At 38.8% G+C, this 24,453-nt stretch overlaps 1 protein-coding gene across 3 annotated transcripts in view; it reads right to left on the bottom strand.

Annotated features, from left to right (window-relative positions):
- The window catches only part of adamts18 (ADAM metallopeptidase with thrombospondin type 1 motif, 18), a 67,229-nt gene that overhangs the window by 3,533 nt on the left and 39,243 nt on the right, over window positions 1–24,453 (bottom strand). For all 3 annotated transcript variants that reach the window (XM_065289307.1, XM_065289309.1, XM_065289310.1), the window contains 8 exons: window positions 24,218–24,341; window positions 22,890–23,137; window positions 18,278–18,398; window positions 16,288–16,414; window positions 10,073–10,277; window positions 5,413–5,604; window positions 4,731–4,976; window positions 685–868 (listed from right to left, as the gene is read on the bottom strand). In XM_065289307.1, coding sequence (XP_065145379.1) covers window positions 685–868; window positions 4,731–4,976; window positions 5,413–5,604; window positions 10,073–10,277; window positions 16,288–16,414; window positions 18,278–18,398; window positions 22,890–23,137; window positions 24,218–24,341 — 1,447 coding nt within the window. The remainder of the gene's footprint in view (window positions 1–684; window positions 869–4,730; window positions 4,977–5,412; window positions 5,605–10,072; window positions 10,278–16,287; window positions 16,415–18,277; window positions 18,399–22,889; window positions 23,138–24,217; window positions 24,342–24,453) is intronic.

Below are 24,453 nucleotides of genomic sequence, written 5' to 3'. Positions count from 1 at the left end.
GTATGTCTGCTGAGGCATCACATATACTGCGAGTTGAGATAAATAAGGGAAACGTAGTTGCTTAAAGGGATAGTTCACCCAAAAATTGTCATTTACTGACCCTCAGGTTGTTCTAAACCTGTATGAGTTTTTTCTGTTGAACACCAAAGATGATATTTTGATAAATCATAGAAAGCACACAGTTGACGTTAAACATTGACATTTATAGAATTTGTTTCACTATGAAAGTCAATAGGTACCGTCAATTGTGCAGTTACCATCATTTATCAAACCATCTTATTTTGTGTTCAACAGAATTAACATTTTGGGTGAACTCATGGCAGGTAATCAGAAGAATGCTGGATTGATCCCCACTACAATTGTACCATGCGTCATCACCTTTATGCACCAACACTCAGAAAAAAAGGTATAGAAGCTGTCACCCTTTCAAAAAGTAGCAAAAGAGTGCATATCTATACCTCAAAAGGGAATATTGGTACTGTCCCAGCGACAGCTATTGTACTCTATTTCTGAGAGTGTAAATAAAAACATTTGATTGTTCTATGATGACGTAAAAATAAAATCCCTGGCTGTAAACAACTTTGCATAGCACTTGTCAATATTATTTTGCCTCCCTATTAGTTTAATGCATTCCTCAATTTTGTGAATCAATTTGGATAAAAGCATCTAGAGTAAAGCGTATACCTTTAAGTGAAGGTGAAGCAGGTGGGATTGGTGCAGAAGCGGGAGCAGGAGCAGGACAGAAGTGTGTATTGCATGCCTGTGAGCTTATGGGTCTCTGATGAGGTAAACAGCCTACTGAAGGACGTCCCTGTTTCAAACACTGGACGCTACGTGTCTGCACCCCACCACCACAGGAAACCGTGCACTGAAAGACAGAACGAGAAGATCAAAGGTCTGACAGCTTATCAATTGATTTAATTATCAGGCTTTTCAATTATTAGAAGATTGACTGGTGTAAATTGATCTGAATGTGCCCAGAGCTGTTGAATCATGTCAGTCTGTAGGCCAGACAAGACGACTGGTTCACCATAGGTCCCCTGAGGAATTTAATGTTTTTTTTTTAAAAAGCAGTCTTCTATTTATGATTAAGAAAAAAATCTGTGGTTAACATGACTTAAAGTGACTTCCCTGTTGTGTAACATAAACTACATATAAGAGTTGTTCATGCCAGGTCAATCGGATATAAAGTGGATGAGAAAGGCACATTTACGTTTACACCTGGTGTTTTAATCCATCTATTTTGTCCACTTTCTACCGCTTCTGTCCTGATTACTGAGGGGGTGGTCTGTGAGCGAGTCCGTCTGCTTTCGTGTGGGAGAAATGATGGGTTTAAACTGACATGCACTAATATTATGTCAGAGTCTTCTGCTTGTGTTGTTAGTAAATATGCTGCACTCTGTTTTGTACATGTATATGTAAGAGCTTTCTCAGATATTTTAGAGCGATTGAGGAAATAAGCTCAAGCTACTTTTACACGCATGCAAAATAAAACTAAATTGAAAGAGGGGGAGAGCAGCCGCATTATTTTTATCAATAAAAGCCTAAAGAACGTGCTGAACACTGTGGTTTTGCACTAGCAGTCAGGTCTGATGTAAAAACATTGTGCTCGGTACATCACACATTAGATCAGTGCTTCCCAATTCAGGTCCTCGAGCACCCCCTCCAAAAAGTTTTAGATGTCTCCTCTTTTAACACACCTGATTAACTTACAGACATGTTTACCATTTTGGAAAGAGGCTGATAAGTTGAATCAGGTGTTTTAAAGGAGACTTATGCTTTTGCTTATAACTTCTGACCCGTAAGTCCTAAACACAAAATTCTTGTTTCCTTTGATTTCTTGGTTCAAGACGATTCGATTGGACCCTATGACGTAATTATCATTCATGAAAATTTTTCCACCATTTTGAATTATTCGTAAAACGTACTTTTGCGAAGTTGTCCTAGAGCTTTTCCCCGATTGCCACGAAAACTGCTATGTACCATCTAGAGACACTCACGCCAAAAGTTATTAAAAGAATTTCGATAATCCAATCCATTGTCTTATAGCGCGTCAACAAATTTAACGTATAGTGCAAAAAAACTGGTTTTAGTCTGTATCTTCGACAATCTTTTGTCTATTGACGCTACACTTGGTAGTTGTGATGCCAGTCAGGATCTGAGGGTGCATGCAGAGTTTCGTCACAGTGCCACCTAGTGGTCAGACGAATGTTGTACATGCTTATAACTTTGGCTGCGATCAACGTATTTTCATGGGAATAGATTTTTTGTAGTCCTGAATAGTTGCCGAGTTCAACGATATCAAACATGCCAGAATTTGCCTTATGGTTAACCCTGCGCATCAAAAAAAGTACTTAACAAACACCCGCAAATATCTCCGCGAGCGTTATTCCGATTGACTCGAAAACACCATAGGAAGAACAATACATTAACTTCTGAACAAAAAGTTCTATCTTACCTTTAAATTTTGTGTTTTTTTTCACATAAATGGTTATAACTTCGCAACGAAAAGATATTTTTTCACCAGATTTGGTACGCTGATGTACATCCACAGTCTGAGGCTACACAAAAAAAATTGTATGCTTGCACCACTAGTTGGCCCTATAGTTAAACAAAACCTTTGAAATCAAGCAACCCTATGGTCATGCAACTGTTTTTTCACTAAACTAAACTGTATAGTCATGACACTATCTAGATCAGGGTTCACCAAATGGCGGACCCCGGTCCGAATCCGGACCGCAAGATGCGTCGTTCCGGACCGCAAATCCTTTTGACGCAATGAAATAAATAAAAAGCAATTACTTTTTAAAGTTATTATAAAATTATTTTTATATCAGGCACTTAAAGGCAGCTCAGTAGCGCTATTTGGGTCCTACACCGACCCAGGTTTGAGTGCTGCGCGCCGACACGAACAATCACAGACAGATGTGCAGCGAAGAGAGCAGAGAGTGAAAAACAATGGCATTCTCATAAATTAGGAAAGTTGGTGCTGAAAACTTCTTTTTTGAGGTGGGTGGAAAAATACGCATTTATTCTTTCTCATTTGCTCGGAGTCTGTTGCGGTTGTCAAAAGTGGTAACATTAAACGCTATTACGAAACTAAACATAGACACTTTGAAGAAACTTACCCTCAGCAGTACGAGGGAAGGGTGCGAAAAATAAATGAACTAAAAGCCCAGTCTGAGCGACCCACACGGGTCCTCACTCACTTCCACCCAAAAACGAGCCTATGAGTGTTCACTGAAAATACAGTGGATTTTAGGAAAGCATAACAAGCCCGTTACAGATGGGGAAATAGTGCATGGATGCTGCGTGAAACATTTTTAGATGGAAAAGAAAGACATGAAGTGAGGAAAATAATATTTAAAATGTTAGCTGGAAAGGACAAAGCAATTTCTCCCACTAAAGTTCTCAGGCAGATTAATGTATGCAAGTTAACATAAATGTAATGTGATTTTTTTTTAACTAGGAAGATTATGCTTCCATCTTTAAATTAAACTCAGTTTAACCTGATTTATTTCATTTGAGCTTATTTACATTTTTATAGACTTAAAGGAACAGTACAAATTAAGAGAGAAAATCCATATGAATTAAGAGAGATTATTCAGAATACATGATAACTTACATTTTGTTCAATAAAAGCAAATATTTACACTAATTTCTTTAGTCTGGTGAAAGCCGTCAATTTATGTTTTTACGTGCAGTACATAATTGTCCGGACCTTGGCTTGGAGGAGGGTTCATTTCTGGACCTCAAGCTATTTTATTTGACCCCTGATCTAGATGTAACACAGTCATGACCTGAGGGTGCATGCACAATTTTGTCATTGCGCCACCTAGCGGTTTTGAGATAGAAATATGTTTGTTTGTTTTTTGCCTAAAACTACTGCAACAGTACATCTAAAACCTTGAATCATCATGGATTATTCCTTTCATGGCTTGGAGTATAATCATTTGTGGTTGCCAATTCACACCCTAGCAACCAATGAGAATACCTTATCAACCGTTTTTGCAAGAGTTATATCTCTGCATCAGAACACCGTAGAGACACGGGGGTGGGCTGTTTTGACTGATTAACACCACTGTAACATTTTGTGAGCTGAGTCTTGCCACTGCAAGCACCACTCACTTTTCATTCAGTGTTCTAGTTATCAATGCTAGTCGAGGAGTGAGGGAGAGATTTCATTAAATGAGAACACAGCTTTTTTGCTGATAACTGTTATAATATTTTGTCTGAAATCAAGAGATTTTCCTAGGTTCTTTAAACTGCTCATCCGAACTCAACTTTACTTTTTTCTGTGCCCTTTTTGGCTTGACCCCGGTAATTGCTGCTTGCAGCTATATTTCATCTTGTTCTCATTCCAGTAAGCGACTTTTACATTATGACGACGTGTGTCACGTGATTCATTATGACGATGTCACGTGATTCATTACGTCCGATATTATTCATACTATCCATATTAATACTATATAGTACTGTTTTAAAGGTCAATGAGTAGTAGGTACTCTCATCTAATTCAGTGCCTACTGTCACAGCCCTGCATATTTGAGGTAGTAGTTTTTTTTGTAACACAATGGTTTTAAAATTCACATTTCTAGAGCGTGTAAAGGTTGTTACAGAATGAAACAGAAGAGTTTCTTTAATGGGATGTAATACAATGCATAAAAAATCAATTATATGAATGAACATCTCTTAATATTGATATGTTACAAAAAGCTAGACATGCTTACCTGCAGCCAAGGAGATGAGTACCAGCTCATGGTCACAGAGGTATCACTTTTATCTGAGTTAGGGTGGAGGAGTTGAGGCGGGGGCTCTGGGCAGGGACCATTATTACATGCTTGCTCAAGATCTATTATGGGCTTGTGTACGTTCCTGCACCTCCTTGTGGGAAACTCCGTGAAGCCTCCTTGGGAGTCCTTCTCCCCACAGCGCTGCTCCCGTCTCTTCATTCCTGCTCCACAGGAGGCTGAGCACTGTGTAAAACAACCAGTGGAAGTGCAATCAGACAATAATGAACATACATATGCACACACAAGCAATGTGTTTGCCTCCATAGCAACGTGTTAACAATGCTATTTAGAGGAGAGTGAGATGCAAATGCACAATAGGAAGAGAGACAGCGGAAGCACCCAGCTGTGCCACTTATCTGCATGACTGTCTGGAATCAAAGAGCTATGGAGAACTTGCAATCTACACACGTGTGTTTCGATGTAAATATAAAGGTGTTGTTGTAACCATGTGCATGCATAAAATTGTGCATTTTAGATGATTTAATATGTCACTTACTTGATTTGCATGAAAATGTCTTATTAATGCAGTAGGGTCAAATGGGTGAAAATATGTGCATAGCATAGAAACTGTTTTGGTATGTATCTAGGTAACCTTTGATATTCCTATGAGGGGCTTTACCTCTCCCCAGGCGCTAGTTATCCACTGAAGACGCTCATTCCTGGGGCAACGGCTGAGCACGCAGGTCTCCTGGGCTTTGGGCTTCAGGTGTAATTTACACATGCTGTCAGGTACCACAGCTCTGGCACCTGGATCAGTGCTGCTACAGAATACACTACGCTTCTTCAGCCCACGCCCGCAGCTCTTAGAGCACTAGAGAGAGACAGAGAGAGAGACTATACATTAAATTATACATTATATATTAAAGATTTCATTAAAAATCTACAAATTGCAGACTTCAAACAAATATCATTACAGTATGAATGAGAAATTTAAAGCTCCTTTACAGCAAGCACCTCTGCAACTCCAAAGAAACATTCATAACCTCATAACTAACACAAAAACATTGTCCATTCCAATTCACTGTGTTTATCAATTTATATAAATTTCTAATATAGCTTGACCTAAAAGTGTTCTTGTAGCTCAACTGATATTGCCTTGCATTAGCAATGCAAAGGTCTTTGGTTCGATTTCCAGGGAACTCACATACATAGAATGCACTGTAAGTCACTTTGGATAAAAGTATCTTCAAAATGCATAAAAGTAATTGAAAAGTTCTACAATTAAAGAGCTCAGATGAAATGTTGTATAAAATACAGTTTTTCTTGTAAATGAGCATTTTTGTATCAGACTCTTATCTGATTCTACCAATAAACTGGTATTTCTAAATGGCCTGAGGCCGAGATAAAGCGGATTTGAGGCTAAAGTACACAAAAAAAAAATTCATTCAATTTACTCACTTTTTTAAGGTAAGAGGTTGCAATCAATTTATTTAAGCTACATTAAAGCAACACTTTGTAGTTTCCATGTAAAAATGACTTACAGCTCCCCCATGTGGTTGAAAAGCGCAACAGTGCCTGGTATCAGACTCTCTTCTGCAGGCAGGGGGAGGGGCGGGGCTGTGTTTCCTACCCTCCACCGCCACTTTCAGAGTGTGCTTGTAGCAGCTAGGAGGCTGCTCAGGTTGCAGCAACAGTACAATTTGTCCAGTTAAAAGTTGTTCTATCACTGAAATAATTTTAAATACATTATTTAAAGGTAAAAAAACTACATAGTGTTGCTTTAAACAAAAAAAATGTAAAAAAAAAATTTGTTTAAATGTAGCTTAAATAAATTGATTGCAACCACTTAATTTAAAAAAATTGAGTAAATTGAATGAATCATTATTTTCAGTGTATTTCATGAACGTATAATACGTGCTGAGTAGACCCCGAAGCCGCCGCCAGGCGCCGCCATTTGCGCCATTTAGAAGTTCAGCCGCCATCAGCCAATAATTTCCTAAGCCAAATTGAGCCGCCAGCTGATAAAGTTTGGCTGAGCCGGCTAGAATTATTTGCAATCAAATAATAATTCTATCACATAAAGACATACACACACAAAATATATAAACAATACACGAGATCCATTTTCCGATTGGTTTCATAACAGCACAGTCTTGTGCTCGCTCGTTGCTACAATACAGAGAGGGGTTGCAACCTGTGGAGGTTGCATATGCAGGCTGCAAACGTCATCAAGCCTGGTTTATTTTTTAGTTAACTGAGCATTACATTCGCAAGCCATACGCATATTACAACAATTTACGATTAACTTATAATAAGAATAAACTTTATAATTGTTGATATTTTGAAATAAGACAGTGTTGATGACGTAGGCAGCGTAAAAATGCGACCTCCGGAGGCTGCAGTCTTCGGATTGGGAAATTAAAATTGCTCGTTTTCCGTACAGAAGAAGTGATGCATTAGTAACGTGCGCGTCACGACAATGCATTTCAAAAATAGACCGTGTTATTTTTATTTTTGACCAATGCGCGCGACCAGCATCCACACAGGAAAAAGCTGCGGGTAAATTGTATGTCTGTTTCCGGGTGCTGTATGCAGCATGTTCATGTTTACTTAATTTTGTATTGAAACTGCGATTTGGAATCGGTGAAGTCAAATATAGACGCGTTTCTTATAAGAGCGTTTCTTCTGGGAAGTCCGTGGCTGTATAACATTGACTAAAGTGGTCGCAATCAGGTCCGGTAGCGTCGCACACGCATAATTCTGCGAATGAGAGCACTAAGTAAAAGCAACAGAAAGTTCTTTCTATCGGTCTCCCATGCTGCTTGAACCCCAGAAGTAAAGAGACTTTTAAAAAGCTTGCCAGTAAAATCCATATCACACCAGCAATGACAAGGTAAGCTAACGTTGCTATGGTTACAGTCCAGATACATAATAGATTGCTAGGCTATTGCTATGCTATCTACAGTTTTATTACAAACAGCAACCAAAACTACAACGTAAAATTAGTGTAGACTTTTAAACATCAATGTTAAAAGTTTTTACCAACCTTTGTATGGGAACCTATATTCATTCATTCATTCAACCCAGTGCATGCCAGGTTTGTGCTGTGAATCTGAATTAAAAGTGAATTAAAGAATTGTAATGAAAAGAGGTTGCGTGTTTTGCCATGTTATTAGTCTATAGGTAGCATTATAGTGGGCTCTAGCTCTATTGTGTTTGGTTATGTGTACCATAATTTACCAGACTTTTACCAGATCATTTGTCTATGTTTATGATTCTGACAGTGATTGTTATTGTATTTTGCCATAAGTCTTCACTGTGCCTATTCAAAGCTCGAGGGCAAACACAAAACTTCTAGATTTATGCAGCAATAAACTACATTTTAACATTTTATAATGCCTAGTCATACTTCTGTTATTTTTATGAAAGTAACTCAAAAGTAATGTATCTCATTACAGTTCAGAGACAGTAATATTGTAGTGTGACTAATTACTTTCAAATTACAGTAATTTGTAATATATAATGTATTACACGTTGTAAGTAATTTTCCCAACACTGTTAATCAGTATAACGTAGACATCTGTAGACATGTGGCAGCTTCAGCCATTTGCAGCTATGAAAAGTTTGGCGGCTGCAGCAGCCATTTAGGTTTCGGCTGAGCCGGCTAGCCAGCCAATAACTTCATCAGCCAGCCATTATTCTCAAAACAAATGGCTTCGGGGTCTAGTGCTGAGAGCATTCAGTTAATCATTATCTACTTTTTGATGGAGATGGCGGTTAGAGGCTTTCGCATCTGAGCTGTTCATTTGTTCATCATTCTGTTTTTGGTTCTGTATCTAAAACCAAATAAGAATTAAAACTTTTCTGAGAAGACAGAAAGAAAGAAAGAAAGAAAGAAAGAAAGAAAGAAAGAAAGAAAGAAAGAAAGAAAGAAAGAAAGAAAGAAAGAAAGAAAGAAAGAAAAAAAGAAAGAAAGAAAGAAAGAAAGAGAATCACAAGTGAAAGAGAGTTGTTGTTTGCTCAGTGTGATGTTAGTTTAAACATTGTAAAGGTCAGAGTGGTGTGCAGTTCACCTCAAACAACAAGTATATGAACTGTAGAGACAGGCGGTGTGAACTCACCTTGACCTTTATAAGAAATGTAATCAATATCTAGCAGTACAGTGAAATGTTCTAAAATATATTAAACTGTTTATGCAAAACACATATTTATAATGTAATATGATTTCATTAATAAATGTGTTTACCCGCACCTCATACTAACTGGACTAAGAAGCTTTGACACCTTAAAAAAATCCCAATAATTTTCTCACCCCCATGTCAAAATGTTGATGTCTTTTTTTGTGTAGTCGAGAATTAGTGAAGTTTTTTGGAAAACATTTTAGGATTTTTCTCAATTTCATAGACTTTATTGGACCCCAACAGTTCACAGTTTTAATGCAGTTTAAAAGGGCTTTAAACTATACCAAATGAGGGTCTTATCCTACGACTGTCATTTCTCAAGAAATAAAATAAATAAGCACTTTTAAACCACAACTTCTTGTCTTGCACTAGCCGTATGACGCACGTAAGCACGTCGAAAGGTCACATGTTACATATGTGAAATGCACATTTGCGGACCATTTTAAACAAATAAACTAACACAAAGACATTCATTTGTATCAATCCACATACAACAACGTCGTAACATTCCTCTTTCTCCAAACTTGTAAACACTGGGGTGGTTCGACATACGTCATATGGGAACTTGTAACTGTACAGTAAACTTGCACTAAATCATACTGTGAAAACATATTTGAAGAGTTTGGTTTCATAACGAGATAACTCTGTTTTTAAAATTATGTTTAAAACATGTTATTATTAAGTTATCACGTTTTTATTGTGTTTTACTGTGCTACTTAGCTGTTTTTTTTAGTTATGAAGGCTTAAACAAACCAACTGCAGTTTGATTGATATTAATTGTAATGCACAAGATTTTTGAAAAATGTATCTTGTTTTCGAACCAAACTCTTCATTTATTACACATTGTTCTAGTACAAGTACTGTACAAACACAAAGGGAGTACAACATGAAATAGTCAGATGGATTGAATATGATGCTCTGCTTGTGCTACAACAGCAGGGGTCACTAGCGCTTCATCACAGACATCTCTGATACATCATATTTAGCATCTCAAATCCTCACCTTTCCTCTTATTTGACGAGTTACACACACTTTTAGTTAATAAATATAATGAATAAAATACAGTTTAGAATTCAATTATATCAAAGAACAGATAAAAAAAGAGAAAATAAGTTAACACACTTAAACAGGTTTCATGTTAATCTAGAGTAAACCCACCTGTGACCAGGAGCCAGTGCTCCACTCTGGAGGACACGCCTGTGAGTTGCAGGGCTGAAGCTGGGCAGGTGTGATAATTGGGCACAAGGAAGAAGCTGCCACCTCCTCCCGCTGATATGTCACCATCCTCATGCAGCGGATGTTTCGTGTCTGCTGCCCACCTCCACATGTTCTACTGCACACTCCCCATTTACCTGTGGTCCAGCTGTTAAGAAAACAGATCAGTCCTTTAGACAACATTCAAGCTGAATTTAACATAGAGGACGCCATAAACGCATAAGGCACACACATACACAAGAAGGCTTTCTTCGAATAATGTGACAATCATTAGATCATGACTGACCTCATTAGTCTAAACCACATGATGCAGAGGACCAATCATGAAACCACATATGTATTTCTGTACCCACCCTCTCCCTGCAGTCTTAAATGGGCACAAACATAAGCATTCATCCTGTACAATTACTTTTCAAGCAATAGAGGTGTAAGGCATCAAGAGCTAAGTTTATACATTATATATGATTTTAATAAAATAACTCAAAAAAGTAAAGAAGACAACTGTGTGCATTTCAAGGTTCTGTAATGAATGTGTTCACTTCAGCAACAGCTGTGACGAATCAGTGGTTTCCTTCTGAATAATCATAATATGCCATACTTGGCCATGGACACTTTGCACCTCCAACCATTTGTGATATTTAATGTAATAGTGCCCATTATGGCCAATCATTCAGAAGAATCACTCACTTCCTGTCCAGGTCTGACCCGCTCTCCTCCAGCACACAGATAGCAATGCTATTCCTGCTTCTCTTGGCTACGGATAAAACAAGGCTTTAAAATAGAGCTGGGCAGGCAGGGGAGAGATTAGAGTAAATGACAGCTCTGATGCAAGCTGCGGCCGCCGCAATGGACAGGCGTCCCGGGTCGAGTTCTCAGAAGACCCAGTTCCACCCAACCACTCCCACCGCCTCGCACACAGACCTGTGCCACGGACCTGAGAAAAATCCTTTAATTTTCTCTCCAACCATTTGAAAGATTGGAGGCAAAAGGCTAAGCTACAATTTTCATTGGGGAAAGAAACACAATCCGTTGCACAACGTGCCCTCTCACTCCCTTTTCTGCTCTCTTTGCCACATAAATGACAATGTGTCAATGGTCAGAGAGCAAAGTTGCCTTGCCTCAGTGCAAACCACTACTGGCTTTGGTTTTAATTTTGTATTTCTGGAATCTTTGAAAAAAAAAATCACATATTTCAAGCCATGCAATTAGAGAAATCAGAAATATCTGTGGGGACGACACTGTTGACTGCATCACATTTCCTAGGCGTCTGCCCAAAATGATGCATCCTAGGACATAATGCATGCTTGTTTCAAATCAAACGATGAAATTTAAGCTACAGCTGGCCGTATGAAAGGGCAAAGGCTGAATTTTTAGCAGCACTCTCTGGGGTATGGTTTTGGTTTGGAAGCGTTCGTCAGTTTGAGAGCACGGAGAGAGCCATCTATTTTCCTAAACCCACTTGGCTCTCTGCATTTTCTTGCTAAAAATATCACTTTCCAGAAGCATGGCATGTAAGCTAACACGGTTTATTTTGGCTGCTTGGTTTTGTAAAATTGGACATTGTGCCTTTATTGTGATTTATTACGACGGTCTTGAATTACAATATAATAATTCCATGAAAGTCTGGGAAGCCACCCCAGAGCTGTCCCCACTTTAAAGGGTACCAGTTGGAGACAAAACATTTAATCATGTGAAACTGTCAAGAAAGGGGGAAATGCACCAGGTACTGCAAAAGTCTTTAAGGCATGGGCATTTATCTGTTCATGTGATGTTTTAGAAAAGGAACCAAGCTGGCCGCTGTGGGGCCCGGCACGTGTTTGAAGTCACTAGGGGTGACCCCGAATAGTCGAAGATTCGATGCATCGATAGGAGAAGCCTGATTCGACTACCAATCTCACAGTCGAATCATCGCAGATGTGTTATGAAATGAGGATCATTCAATTTTGGCCGTATATGGGTGCACACATTATCTGATTACACATATAACAGCTTTCTCACAATATATTAATATACTGCATATTATGATAATGCTGCAAATAATATGTAAAGTAGCAGCTTTCAATAAATATTTAAAAAATGCGTTAATAAATCCAACAACCCCTGTGACAGGGCTACACGTCCATAAGAGTTTTCTATGTTAATAAACCATTGCCTCTTTGTTTTTACATTTAAAAGACAAAGCTGGCAAATTATATTATGCCTTTCGTTCTTTTAATAATTTCTATATTTTATTTTATTTATAAATCACTTTGGGTTATCTGATTTAACTATTTGGCTTGTGTTTTGTTTCCGTGCACTTGAGGCATTTTGCATATTTGTTCTGCACTTTGTTACTTCTGACCTTATTTTATTAAAAAAAAATTTATTTATTATAAATGTAAATTCTGATCTAATTTAAGTCTGTAAATTTTGGATAGCTTTTCGTTGTATCGATGTTGCGCTATTGCGTGCTGGCCATGTTTGCGCATGTTATTTAGCCGAACGGGCTAGGTGCTCTGCGTCTCATATTTAGGAGTTCATCAAGCTAAACATTAAAAAACGGATGTTTTTCGACGAGTATAAGTTTTTAAAATGTATTTAAAACCGAGTGGTTATCTTGTCAAAAGTTAAACTACAAAACAGGTAAACCATTTTTTTATTTCGGTGATGAAACGGAAACTGCACCGAACCTATTTCTGCCTGACACGAATGTCTTTCTTGTGATTTAATATTATGGTCGGTCGGTGTTCACTTTCAATTGATAGCAAAGAGGTTCCTGAAATAAATAATATCATCCGGTCTTTCTGTATCTAAAGTTAATACAGAGATGATCAAAGTCAAAGCAAGCAAGCAGGTATTTCTGTGCTAAATAATAACGCGTAGTGTCTATAAAATCATTAATTTCAGTGTTTTTCTTGTTATAAATTAACGTTTAAAGAATTGTAGATAAAGATTAGTTTTTATCATTTACAGTCACAATCACAAATTATTTGTCATTTCTCATTTGTCGGGTTCTTTTGGTCATGACTGCTTTGACGCGCTCCATATTAAATAAAAACACTTAATTGTAGCCGGAGTTTCCAAGACAGGGCCATAAAAAAATATATAAATGCATCGTCAGTTTTGTCTTCGTTCATCACTTGAAAGACAGTTTTGGTCACTTTATCAGAAAGTTGTTTATGTGTGCTGCTTGTGAAAGAAAATAAAAGTTACCAATTTGTACCTGGTCTGGCCCCCTCCCAACCCATGCACACAAACATAGATGATTCGACTATCGGTCGACTATGGAAAGATTCGACAATTCTGATTCGAATATGTAAATCCTTAGTCGAGGACACCCCTAGAAGTCACTGCTCTGTACGCTCCATGAGCAGCGGTGCGGCCTGTGCAGCAGGGATATATGTCACTAGACTGAGTCCCGCTGACCATAGTCCGGAGATTAGCGCTTGATTCCTGGCTGGCTAGACGGGCTCAATCCCTGTGGGGATGCAGTCTCTTTCGCTCCATAATAAAACATGGATAGACCTGTCTTGCTGGAGATATTTGCTGGAAAGATAAGCAGAATCTTCTCTTTCTGTCTCTTGTCTCTTTTTTGAGCGCATGCATTATCATATATTATCTAGAAATATTATCTAGAAATGTTTTAAAGGCCTATTTATTTTCCTTAAGAATTTCAGACCTATTTTCAGTGTACATAAATCAAAGCACATAATAGCTCAAAATAACGTTTTGTGATGTCATTCAACACAGACTGTGCTCGGCATACAGTGGGTGAGCTCATTAGTAAATGTGGGATTTAAGATCTGAACACTAAGCACACTCATGACCTACACCAAGACAAGAAAATCCATCCTGAATGAATGCTGAGAACCTTAAGAGAAGAAAAACACAGGGCCACTTAATAATTTACCATGCACCGTCGTATCTACATGCAAACATTGAAGAGCTCTTAACTCTATTGTGTGACCCGACAGTAAGCAGGATGTTGATGTTATGAAGTGTGACGCTAACTGGAAGGAGACTGGGATTACTGGTAATCTCTATTTATAATCATAGCCCCCTTTGCGCACTACAGCACAGGCAAAGTTAGTGTTTTTGGGATGCAGGTAGATTTTGGTGATGAGTGATTTGAACCCATGCGTCTGACTCCAGCTAAATACAGGGCTATGATTGGACATCCCTCACCGTGGCAGACACATTGTTCTGCTGTCAGCCATGGCGTTGTTTTCAATTACTCTATTTTGTACCCTATTGGACAATTTGTCAGACTTTGAATGGAACAAGCCAAATCGGTTAGAGCTTGTTGCTTTAAGGAAAAAATCATATGGTCTTGATTTCCACTTTTAGCATCGCCATTGCCCACACATTATAATTGGACGCAGCCAGTATTTTACACGTGGCCTGATGATTTAAGTCTATAGAGAGACAGGGAAAGAAAAAGAGAGGAAGCGAAAGGAAAGCCAGCAGGGTTAAAGGGGACATTTGTTATCTGAATGGCAGAATGGCGAGTCAATGCCTTTCACCATAGCGAGTGATGGATGCTGGGTATGTAGATGCAGTACAGGCATGAGATAAGTAAATCAATCTGACTTTAAGTCATTTAAAGGCTGTTCTCGTAGGAATAGCAATAGATTCTCAAAGGAAAGACAGACTGACTTTGAACTCTGAAGAGACAGGAAGAGTCTGTTTTGAGCAATTCACTTTCATTGTCAAACCAGTGGTCAGTCCTGTGTACAGATCCCAGAGGAGTTTCTGACACCTACACCCAGAATGTTTTCTTTCCTGTTCGTGAAACCATCATTAACCATGTTTAACATACGGTACAATGTCTCTATTCAATTCATTTGTCAAGTTCATTGCACATTTTTTCTTGTATCCTCCCTATATCCAATAATAACATGTATTCTTTTCCATCCATATGGCGCACTGTAAATATGTGGGAGTCTTCAATAAATATGGCTTCGACTCTTCCTGAAATATTTCACCCTAATTCACCCTATCATTTAAAAAGTTTCCTCTCAAGTCAATGGAAAGACGAGACAGAATGAGAGGTACAGTATTTCTGCCTTTGTCTATATGAATTTATCTAATTGTGAGAACTGTTTTGCATGCATTTGTTTAATTTTAAGAGGCTGTGTGGCCCGGTTTGGTTATTCTTGTGAGGGCCAAAGTAAGTATAACATGAAAAACGAACTTGTGAAAACATTTTAAAAAGCATACAAAACTTTAAAGGGGACATTTCACAAGACTTTTTTAAGATGTAAAATAAATCTTTGGTGTCTCCAGAGAACATATGTGAAGTTTAAGCTCAAAATACCATATAGATCATTTATTATTATATATGTTAAAATTGCCACTTTGTAGGTGTAAGCAAAAATGTGCCATTTTGGGTGTGTCCTTTTAAATGCAAATGAGCTGATCTCTGCACTAAATGGCAGTGCCGTGGTTGGATGGTGCTAATTAAGGGGCGGTATTATCCCCTTCTGACATCACAGGGGAGCCAAATTTCAAATACCTATTTTTTTACGTGGTTGCAGAGAATGGTTTAACAAAACTAAGTTTCTGGGTTGATTTTTTTCACATTTTCTAGGTTGATAGAAGCACTTGGACTCAATTATAGCACTTAATCATGGAAAAAGTCAGATTTTAATGATATTCCCCCTTTAAAATGTAGTAAAAACAACTAATATTTTAATAAAATGCTAAATGTTTTTTGTAAAGGTTAGGTTTAGAAGATAGAAAATATCATTAGTTCAGTATAAAACCATTAAGTCATTGGAAAGTACTTGTAATGATAGCAGTATGGCTGTGTGAGTGTGTCCTAATTATAGGATTCTATGTATATGTGGGTATGCATTTGTGTAATTGTAAGGGATGTCTGTGTATGCCGGTGTGTGGCTTGGACCTAGAGTTTGGGCAGAGAAGATGCACTCCCTGTCTGGAGGCTACGCTAATCCTGTTTTTTTTTAGGAAGGAGAGGAAAACCTGAGTAAGATATTGTGAGTCTCCAGAGCATTGTGTTGGGTTCTGCCTATGCTGAAGCTGATTTCAAACAACCATACCGAGGCACTATGCCCACTTGTAGCATTGGAGAGAAATGGGCATGGCACAAGGAAGCCAGTTCTTGAAAGCACAAACATTCAGATGGAGAAAACAACACACACACACACGGCACTTACTAGGCAGGGCAGGGATGTGTGTTGCACAGATGGGAGCCCACCACAGGTCTGGTCTGGGGGTTGCAAAGTGAAGCATTGACTTGTGTCTGCTGATCCTGCAGACAAATGGCTTTCGTCGAGACCCGACCTGGGAGAAAATTAAAAAGAGAAATTACGCCAGAATGTTGATATATACTGAATATAAGCATGGCATGAGATGTGGCCATAGGCATAAGTACTGCATTCTGACTGTGGTAAGTCTGACGTTGTTTTCAAACGGGCCTGGAAATGGGGTCCCCCATCAAAGTGAATTTTATGGATACAGTATGTGACATTTCAAGAAAAATATATTTTATGTAAGTAATAGCCTCTAATACTCTAATATGGTATGCAAATTTTATTCATAAATGTAGTTAGATTTTCTGCATCTATGGTGTTCTTTATTTATTTATTTATTCTTTACACCATTCCCGCATCTATGGCTATAATCATGGTGAGAACCGGTTAATCCATAAACAAGTTGGGGAATGGGCAATTTGGTATCTCCAATTTCACATAACTTGCATGTTTTTGGCCTGTGGGGTGGAAACCGGCATACCCTGAGTAAACCCACGCTGACACAGGGAGAACATGCGCATCTATGGTTTAAAGATTTAAATATGTGCACAAAAAATACAATGCAAAAAATTACTTTCTTAGTATTTTTGTCTTGTTTTCAGTAAAAATATCTAAAAATTCTTAAACTAAGATGAATTTTCTTGATGGCAAAATGACAGAAAAAATACGTCTAGTTTTTCACAAAAATATAATTGCAAGATTTTGGAAATAAGTTTACTTTTTTCATAAACACTTAATTCAAGAAAAGTATTTCTTATTCCATTGCCAGAGTTTTTGCTTGAAGCACAAATTCGCTTACATTTTATATTTTTGTCTAAAAACTAAACTTTTTTTAAGGTAATTTTGCTCATCAAGAAAATACATCTTAATTTAAAAAATTTTAGATATTTTTACTGAAACAAAAATACTAAGTAATAAAATCTTTTTTTTTTTGCAGTGTATGTGTGTGTGTGTGTGAACAGATATTGTATATTTTTGCTAAAACACAGTTTCAAAAAAAGTTTAAAAACACCAAAGTATGACACTAAGGAAAGCAGACAATGTATGTCTGGGACACCACAAACATAGACAAGACAAGCAAAGCATTGCAAACTGTAAAAAGCCTCAGTGTTGGTATATTACAAATCCTCTATTTTGAAACGCTACCTGTTCCAAAACTTATGTTGTTAAACGTATTATTTTATCAAACACCAAAACAATACTACGAAAATCTACTCTCTTTGAATATGTTGTAGAGGTCTATCACTTTTAAAATGGCCTAACATACATCTTTTATTATTTAATAAGTTTGATAAACGAATGCATCCTCTCTACAGTTTTTGAAAAGTAAAGCTTGGAGCCCACACTGTCCGTGAACAGTCTTTTGGGGATTATAGGAGCTCAGGATGAATGGCAGTACTGTAGTGTGGCTTCTGTTATGGCAAACAAAGCCGGGCTTCTGTCAGTGTGAGAGGCCGGGAGAGGCGGCCCAGAGGTCTGCTCTAAAGAAAAACATGAATGAAACTGTGTGAGAGCACCGATAGAGATCTGTGCTCTGGGCATGTTACGGTGCTGTCTGCCTGCCACCAACACTCAGACAACTGCCTGTGAATGAAGGAGCCACTACCACACAGACACATACACAGATGAGGGAAAGAGATTGGGTGGGCATTAGAGGAAATCTGGAAGGAAGGTGGGGGGCACTTTTGTCTTCCTCTACTGCTTACAAAGGTGCTTTTGATCTACCTGGACAAACACTCTTACACACAAGAAACATTATTCCTTAATCATTAACACACAAGCACAAATTCTCTGCTTTTCTTCTAGCTGTCCCATACATCCAGGAAACACATGTGATCCTCAAGCATAAACCAAACATTTACAGAACATATATTGCACAGGAACAAAAACTTACCTCCAGCACAGGGCGCAGAGCAGTCTGATCGTACCACAGACCAGGTGTAGTTGTGCTTCCTTTCCGGGTGGGGTAGCGTGTACTCCCAAGACACGCCAGGATTTTTGCCTTGAAGAAGGAGCTGCAGAGGAAAGGAAAAGATCAAATGAGCAAGTCAGAGGAAAAAAGACAGACAGTGGAGCCATGGGTCAGTCAAAACAATGGGTCTACCAAACGTTAAAGCTCACTCCTTTTCCACTGAAGGAGAATGTGCAAGAGCAGCTGTGGATGTTTTCTTGGCTGTACTGCTGAGACTAAGATGGACACCACAACACTCGTAAGCCTTAAGTATAGTTCAGTTTATACGCGCATATGAGTGTGCGTGACGCAAATTTCGTTATCAGAAGAGAAAGCTCGTACTGTACACACACCGCCAGATTTTGTAACGCGCTTTCACATACAGAGTATGTAGCCTAGGAGAGGTATTGCAATTTCTCGCAATGCGCATGTGTCAAACGTATGTGTTCACGTACGAAATAAACTATGCTTTGCAAGGCTGTGCATTCGCGTACATGTAAAAAACGGACTACACTCCAGGATTTAGACAGCAGTCAGGAGTGCCAGCTGAATTAGTGACCACCGCTCTTGAAGGATGTTTGAATTAAACTGTGTATGTGTCTGAACCGAAGCGTGTTACTTTAACAGCTTGGAAAACGGTAATAAATTTCATAAGTGGAATGAGTTGTGGGTTTGTTTGAATCCGGTTTACATTTCCATACAGTGGCGTGCATTGCATCTTTATTTGTTTTACATTACTGATTTGTGTATAATTGATTATGTTTTTATTTATGTTGTATATTTGCTGGCTCTTCCTGGAGAAGATCTTTTAGCTTTTTTTGACTGGACCACAGAGGAAGATCAGCCAGCTTTTTACTAAATCTGTGCCTGGGGCAATTGAGGATTGCCTGAGGATGACTTTAATGGAGTGGAAAAGTCTTCCTGAAAGAAGAGGAGCTTTGTTTTATCCTTGGCTTTGCCACTTGGGGATTTTCCTGAGACTATTTGTAACCAAGAAATTTACCAATGACACCAAATTCACAGGAAATGGTTAACCACCAAACTATATGTAGAAAATAGAGGGATTTGCTGAAAACCACTATCAACAAAACAAGGATCAAATGGGGTCACTAAACGCACTGGAGACTTTCAGCAGTACTACAAGCCACTAACATTTCTGGGAATACAGCATTTACACAAGAGATCTGCAATGTTTAATATAGTTTCTTATACAGTTTATATAGTTGCTAGAAAGGTTAAAAGTCTTGAGACACCTGCAATTTTGACTGTTGACCTTAAAATGAGATCTGAAACAGTGGATTAATAATTATGGATCGACTAACAGTGGGACACAGAGGGTTCTTTTTTTAATAGACAGTAAGTGAGAGGCTTTTGCTGATGTGGGCAGATCATTAATTTAATCACAATTGAAATATATACTCAGCCAACTATGATGCTTTTATACAGTTATATATACAGTTTATATCGTTTTTATACAGATTATACAGTTACTCAAAACTAATGAATACCTTCACTAGCCAAACAAGCGTGGTTATATGTTTACATAAGGCGCTTTTCCATTGCATAGTACCCCAGGGTATGGTTTAGGGGTCCGGTCGGGTCAGCTCACCTTCCTTCGGCTTGGTTAGCTTTTTCACCAAGTTTAGTAACACTTCTGAGTGGGAGGGATTATAGGGGTGCCGTTATATTTGCGCTGCCTAATGTTGCGACACCATACAAGTGAGAGCGTTCTTGGAATACATCCCCATACATTCATTTAATGTTACTTCTCAGTCCGCCACATATAGATGTTTGTACATCGCGTTTATCACTACCTCTGTCTCACATCACAGTTTCTGTATAAACACCGGTGGCGTCAGTCGATGTGCTCCGCTTAGCCTCATTTAAGTTGCATTTAAGCATATATGCGGACGCTCGCGTCACGAATGTGCGCCACAAACTGCAAGTCTGGAAAAAACTGGTATAGTGTTCCTGATTCTCAACCGGTGGATGTTTTTCATCACTAAAAGAGAGTTTGGGAACTTATAGCAGAGCACAGATGACAACATGTTTGCTCAAGACAGCGCAAGCTGGCACTAAGGTAAAGCTAATCTTTTACATTATAGCGATGACGCTGGTAGTGACAATTCTCTTAGACCAATCAGTGATGTACAGTGTTTTCGCATCACGCTTTGGTATCAGCTCGGGTCGCTTGGAACCCCAACCGAGGTGGTACTAAAAAAAGTATCGGGTACTACGTACTGCACCCAGTGGAAAAGCCCCCAAAATAAGCTGACCCGACCCAAACCAAACCGTGGGGTACTACGCAATGGAAAAGCTCCAATATAGATTACCACTGAGCTATATGGAGTAGACAGTAGTGACTAGGTAGTTTTTTATGGAGAAGGATAAAATCCAGAGAGTACCAGAAAATACTGTGCCAAGCAAACTAATGCTATGTTTAAAGGATAAAGGTTTTCCAGAGGAAGTAAAATGTAAAAAAGAAAGAAATTTGGAAAGTACAGTGAGAGACAGTGGCAAGTTTGAAAACTTTAAAGCATCTTGGCTCACTTTCCTTCCAAGTGTCCAGGCGAAATCTAATGCCCTGGAAGAGGTCCATAGGACTCTGCATGCTAGCCTTTTCAAAGCTGGTCCAAATTTACAACTGGCAATGAACATAGAGCAACTATTCCAGAATAAGACTCAGGAGGAGGTCTACACTCCATCTGTGATCCACTAGCCATCTTACCATGCACACAACACAGAAACTTGACCCACATGAGTCCACTGCTCCATGCCTGTGCTTTCTGATATAGTAGAGCTAAAGTTTCAACGTTAACATATGTAACAAGAATCAAAATGTTAAACAATGTTCAACATTTATCAAAATGACATTTTACCCTATCCAATTACTGAAAGTATTTTGATGCTTTGGTGTCCTCTTGTGACTTATGTTGCAATACTGTAAAAACTTTCTAAACTGGCTTTATTCTCTCTAAAGATGAACTCAGACTGTCATTCGCCATCATCCATCTAAATAATAACAGAAAATCTGGGGAACATGCCCAATAATGAAACCAGGACAGGTTCATTAAGTATAAAGTTACTACACACAAAATCCATCTGTGTCCTTGTTGGAAGGATAGCAAGACCTCCTGTTATGAAGAAACAAGAGTGAATGAAAGATTGACAAGACTGATGTATGGGAGCACGGGTTCTACACCACAACAATAGTAGACAACCCCAATTCATCACTCCAGACTGGCATGACCCTTTTGAGTCATGCCACAAGAATGTCAATACCTAAATTAATTCACTCTAGTGTTTCACCCAGAACCACATCAAGTTGATGGGAACTCGTCTGTTATGTCTAGTCTAGTGACTCCCAATCCCAACTTACTGAGCTGATTACAACCTCTAGAACCACGTCAAAGTTTACCTTCACATTCCTCAAAATTTATTTTCCTAAGTGTTTCTAGCAGTAAGGGTCTCAAAGCTGATCCATTTTCCAAAGCGGGGCAGACAGAGATCCAGCCAAGCTTAACTTACCAGCTGCTTTCCTCAAATCATGACTGCAAGCTTCTCTGATCTACTGAGTTCAATTGCAGAAATCTTAATCTTTTAATCTCCGTCTACCCTCGTCTTCTTTTCAACATTACAGAGCGTACTTGGAGAGATTAATGCCAACTTATTTGCAAATCAGATCCTTTGCATCCATCAACAATCCCAGGGAAAATCTATCGGCCTACTCACACTATGCCATACCCGAATACGTTTGACCTCATTTGACCACCAAAGTATGGTTTGTTTGGCTAGTGTGATCGCTCTGTACCCTGGTTTGCTTGCAGTTGTGGTCTCTGGTACAGTTCGCAACTCTGGTAAGTTTCTACAATAGCCATGGTTAATATATTGCATGAACAAAAGTGTTTGATAATGGCATAGCTAGCAAAGGCTCCCATGAGGTATCCTGTTCCTTGTAATATAAAGCAGCTTATGTCTCATGTGAGTGCATATGATTGTACATTTCCCAAAAGTCCCATTTTTGTTCTTTAGTGTTTATTAAGATAAAAATAGTGCCCCTTGAAATATTTCTTTTGAAATATCCAATTATTTCCCATTCTTTTCAGCTCTTTAGAGCTTTATCCAAATAAATGAAGCGCTCTTTGTATGCCTGAACCTCAAAGGTCATCTGAAGCTATACTCATCTCCCACCTCTTTTATATAAAACGTTCACTGTGCTGCCCATTAGCAATAGCATGCAGTGCAGCAAGTTCAAAGTTTACTGCCATTCACATTGTCGCACTGTTTGATCTCGAGAGATGAAAGTCGCAATGACCACATCAGCTCTGGCCTGCAATTAATGCCAAACAGAGGCGTTAGTCTGCCCATTCAACTTATTCATGCACCTTCTCTTCAATCCCTCTCTTTCTCTCATTTGTTTCTCATCTCTCTCGTCCACCCACTGTCACTCAGCTTTGATTTCAACTGACTGATCGGCGCCAGCACTCTTGCCAAGGCCCTGTCATGGTTAATTCACTAACAGGTGTCAGGCTGGAATTGGACCGGGGTGACTCACTTCAAAGAGCAGGGTCTCATTAGTGGGGCCGGCAGCGTAGAGGCTCTCAGGCCGGTTGAAAGAGCGCTGGTAGCTGAAGGTGGTGCCGGCGAACTGGAACCTGCCTGGCCAGTCCACTGTCCAATCTCCCGTCAGGTAGTAAGTGCCACGCTTTAGGCTGCGGACAGCCAGGTAGCTGGTGGAGATCTCCATCTCCTGCACCCTGATGCTCCTTGCTCCATCAGGAATTATTACGACAGGGTAATACTCTGAAAAGAAAAAGGGGGGTGACAGGATGAAGACATTTTTTTGTCGTTACAGTATCTGCTCACTTGTTAGTTTCTACATCTTTTAATAGGCAACTTTGAGCTAATGCAGCTCAACTAGTCTGAGTTAAACTGATTAAACTGTATAGTATAAAAAAAGTATAGTGTAAGTGCATTAAAAAACCCACTACAACATTCAGTTACATTTAAGGAGAGGATGGCCACACACTTTTAACATTGCCTCTGGACAGGTGCAAAAAAATTTATATTTAAAATATTTAAAAGCTTATTAAATGTGCAGAGCAAAGAAAAGGAGCACATCAGCATGTCAGCTGATTTTCAGGAAGGAACGAAAGCAGTCAGAAATTTTATGCATGAATATGAAGTGCTGAATAAAGACTATGCTTGACAAGCCACCACAATATCATTTACTACATAAGATTTCAGTTTATAGTGACACTTATAGTACAAAATGTGTTATTAATCACACATGATGATTAATAAATGATTAAAAACATCTGGAAAAATAGGCAGGATTCTTTGCTATCAAGAGCTGGGAGTGTGACTGCTGTCATCGTGAAACCACACCCACTTGCGGGAAAGCTGGCATCTATTCAACTCTCAAATACTGTTACAACCTAAATGGATGCTCGCCATTGTGTAAGGGGCGGGGCCATGCATGGTGACTCCAGTGTGTCATCGAGCCACTGTTTTAACTTTGCCCAAAATAATCCTGAACACTTAGGGTCGGTTTCCCGGAAAGGGATTAGACTAGTCCTAGACTACAATAAATGTAAGAGCTATCCAAATGGAAAACAACATGTCTTAAAATACATCAGTGCCCTTTGTTTTGCCTCAAAATGCACACAAGTAATGTTTTTAGTAAGGCATGTTTGTTTGGCAATAGCTATTAATATTTCCTGATTAAACCAAGGCTTAGCCCTGGCTTAATCTAATCCCTGTCCAGAAAACTGCCGCTAAAATTTGGAAATATTAAATTGTTATTGTAAGGCCAAGTCTGTTCCTTTGTTCCTGTTTGCACTCAATACAAATACCCATTGAAAGTGAATGTGATTAACCCACCGTTGGCTCTATGCTGGAGGGTGTACTGGCCAGTGTAGAACTTGCAGGTAGAGTTGTCACCTTTACACACACCACAGGCATCCAGAGAAGCATTTGAGCCCAGAACCTGGTCACAACCCACCGGCTGCAAGTAATGATGAAAATAAAATCACTCAATTTCATTAACCAAACAAGTATGACCCATCATTGTCAAAACAAATATTGGATATCTCATAAAGAAACTGACATATTATCAC

Source organism: Paramisgurnus dabryanus, chromosome 2 (genome assembly GCF_030506205.2).
Source record: "Paramisgurnus dabryanus chromosome 2, PD_genome_1.1, whole genome shotgun sequence".
In the NCBI taxonomy this organism is placed as follows: domain Eukaryota; kingdom Metazoa; phylum Chordata; class Actinopteri; order Cypriniformes; family Cobitidae; genus Paramisgurnus; species Paramisgurnus dabryanus.
This window is presented reverse-complemented; position numbering and strand designations above follow the sequence as displayed.